This window comes from Enhydra lutris, unplaced genomic scaffold (genome assembly GCF_002288905.1).
Source record: "Enhydra lutris kenyoni isolate GAN:26980312 unplaced genomic scaffold, ASM228890v2 scaffoldscaffold478, whole genome shotgun sequence".
NCBI classification, from domain to species: domain Eukaryota; kingdom Metazoa; phylum Chordata; class Mammalia; order Carnivora; family Mustelidae; genus Enhydra; species Enhydra lutris.
Window position 1 is genome coordinate 9,403 of NW_019154562.1, and position 853 is coordinate 10,255.

The following is an 853-nucleotide window of genomic DNA, read 5'->3' on the forward strand; positions in this document are numbered from 1 at the left end:
TAATACTTGAAGAATGAATAAGGAAGTAAGTGGTGAGGGTGCAGAAAAAGTGGTGATGGGTAACATGGAACATTGGATTTCTTGTGATTTTTTATGTCTTAATGCCCTAAAGTCACCAGAATTGTTGAAAATTGAAGACGATGTCTCATCATATATATATTCATGGGTTTTTGTTTGTTTGCTTGTTTTCATTTGTTTGCATAAAAATTAAAAAAGAAAAACTTCCTCTCATTTTTTAAAGATAATTAGGATGATCCAGAAACAACAGAATTGACAACTTATTATCAGTGAGTACCTGGATAATCTAACCAATGAGTCTTGGGTGCATTTAAATTCATTGAGAGACACATATTTGTTAACCCTTCTGGAGAAGGATACTTAAAGGAGAAAGTTTAATCAGGAACTAAAATTGAAGAAAAAAGAAAATAATATATGTTCACTATTTGGCTCTTTCTACATTTCTCATTCTCATTACACAGTACTATCTAAATCCCATGACTGATTGGTCATGGGCTATGATGGGGCAACCATTTAAAATGAAGGGAAATTTCACAAGAGAATTAAATAGAAAATGCAAGCATCACAATTAGCATCCACTTTTGTTGTTTCATTTAGTTTTGAGAGATTGTTACTATTACATAAAAGAGAAGGCTGTAGGTGATAATCACAGTGGATTTTATTAACACAATATCTTTACTACATGAATGCAGATCTGCTTGGTCTTGGCACCATAGACAAGTGGATTGAGAAAAGGGGGGACCAACAAGTAGAGGCTAGAAAAGAGGATATGGATATAAGGGGGAACGTGAGCACCAAACCTATGTGTGAAGAAGGAGAAGAAGGCAAGGAGGTA

General features: G+C 34.2%; 1 protein-coding gene across 1 annotated transcript in view; it reads right to left on the bottom strand.

Moving 5' to 3' along the window:
* Nucleotides 1-679: 679 nt before the first annotated feature.
* LOC111140306 (olfactory receptor 52Z1-like) overlaps nucleotides 680-853 on the bottom strand; it is a 2,836-nt gene continuing 2,662 nt past the window's right edge. The window contains exon 3 of the mRNA XM_022492593.1: nucleotides 680-853. This exon is cut by the window's right edge and continues 9 nt beyond it. Coding sequence (XP_022348301.1) covers nucleotides 680-853 — 174 coding nt within the window.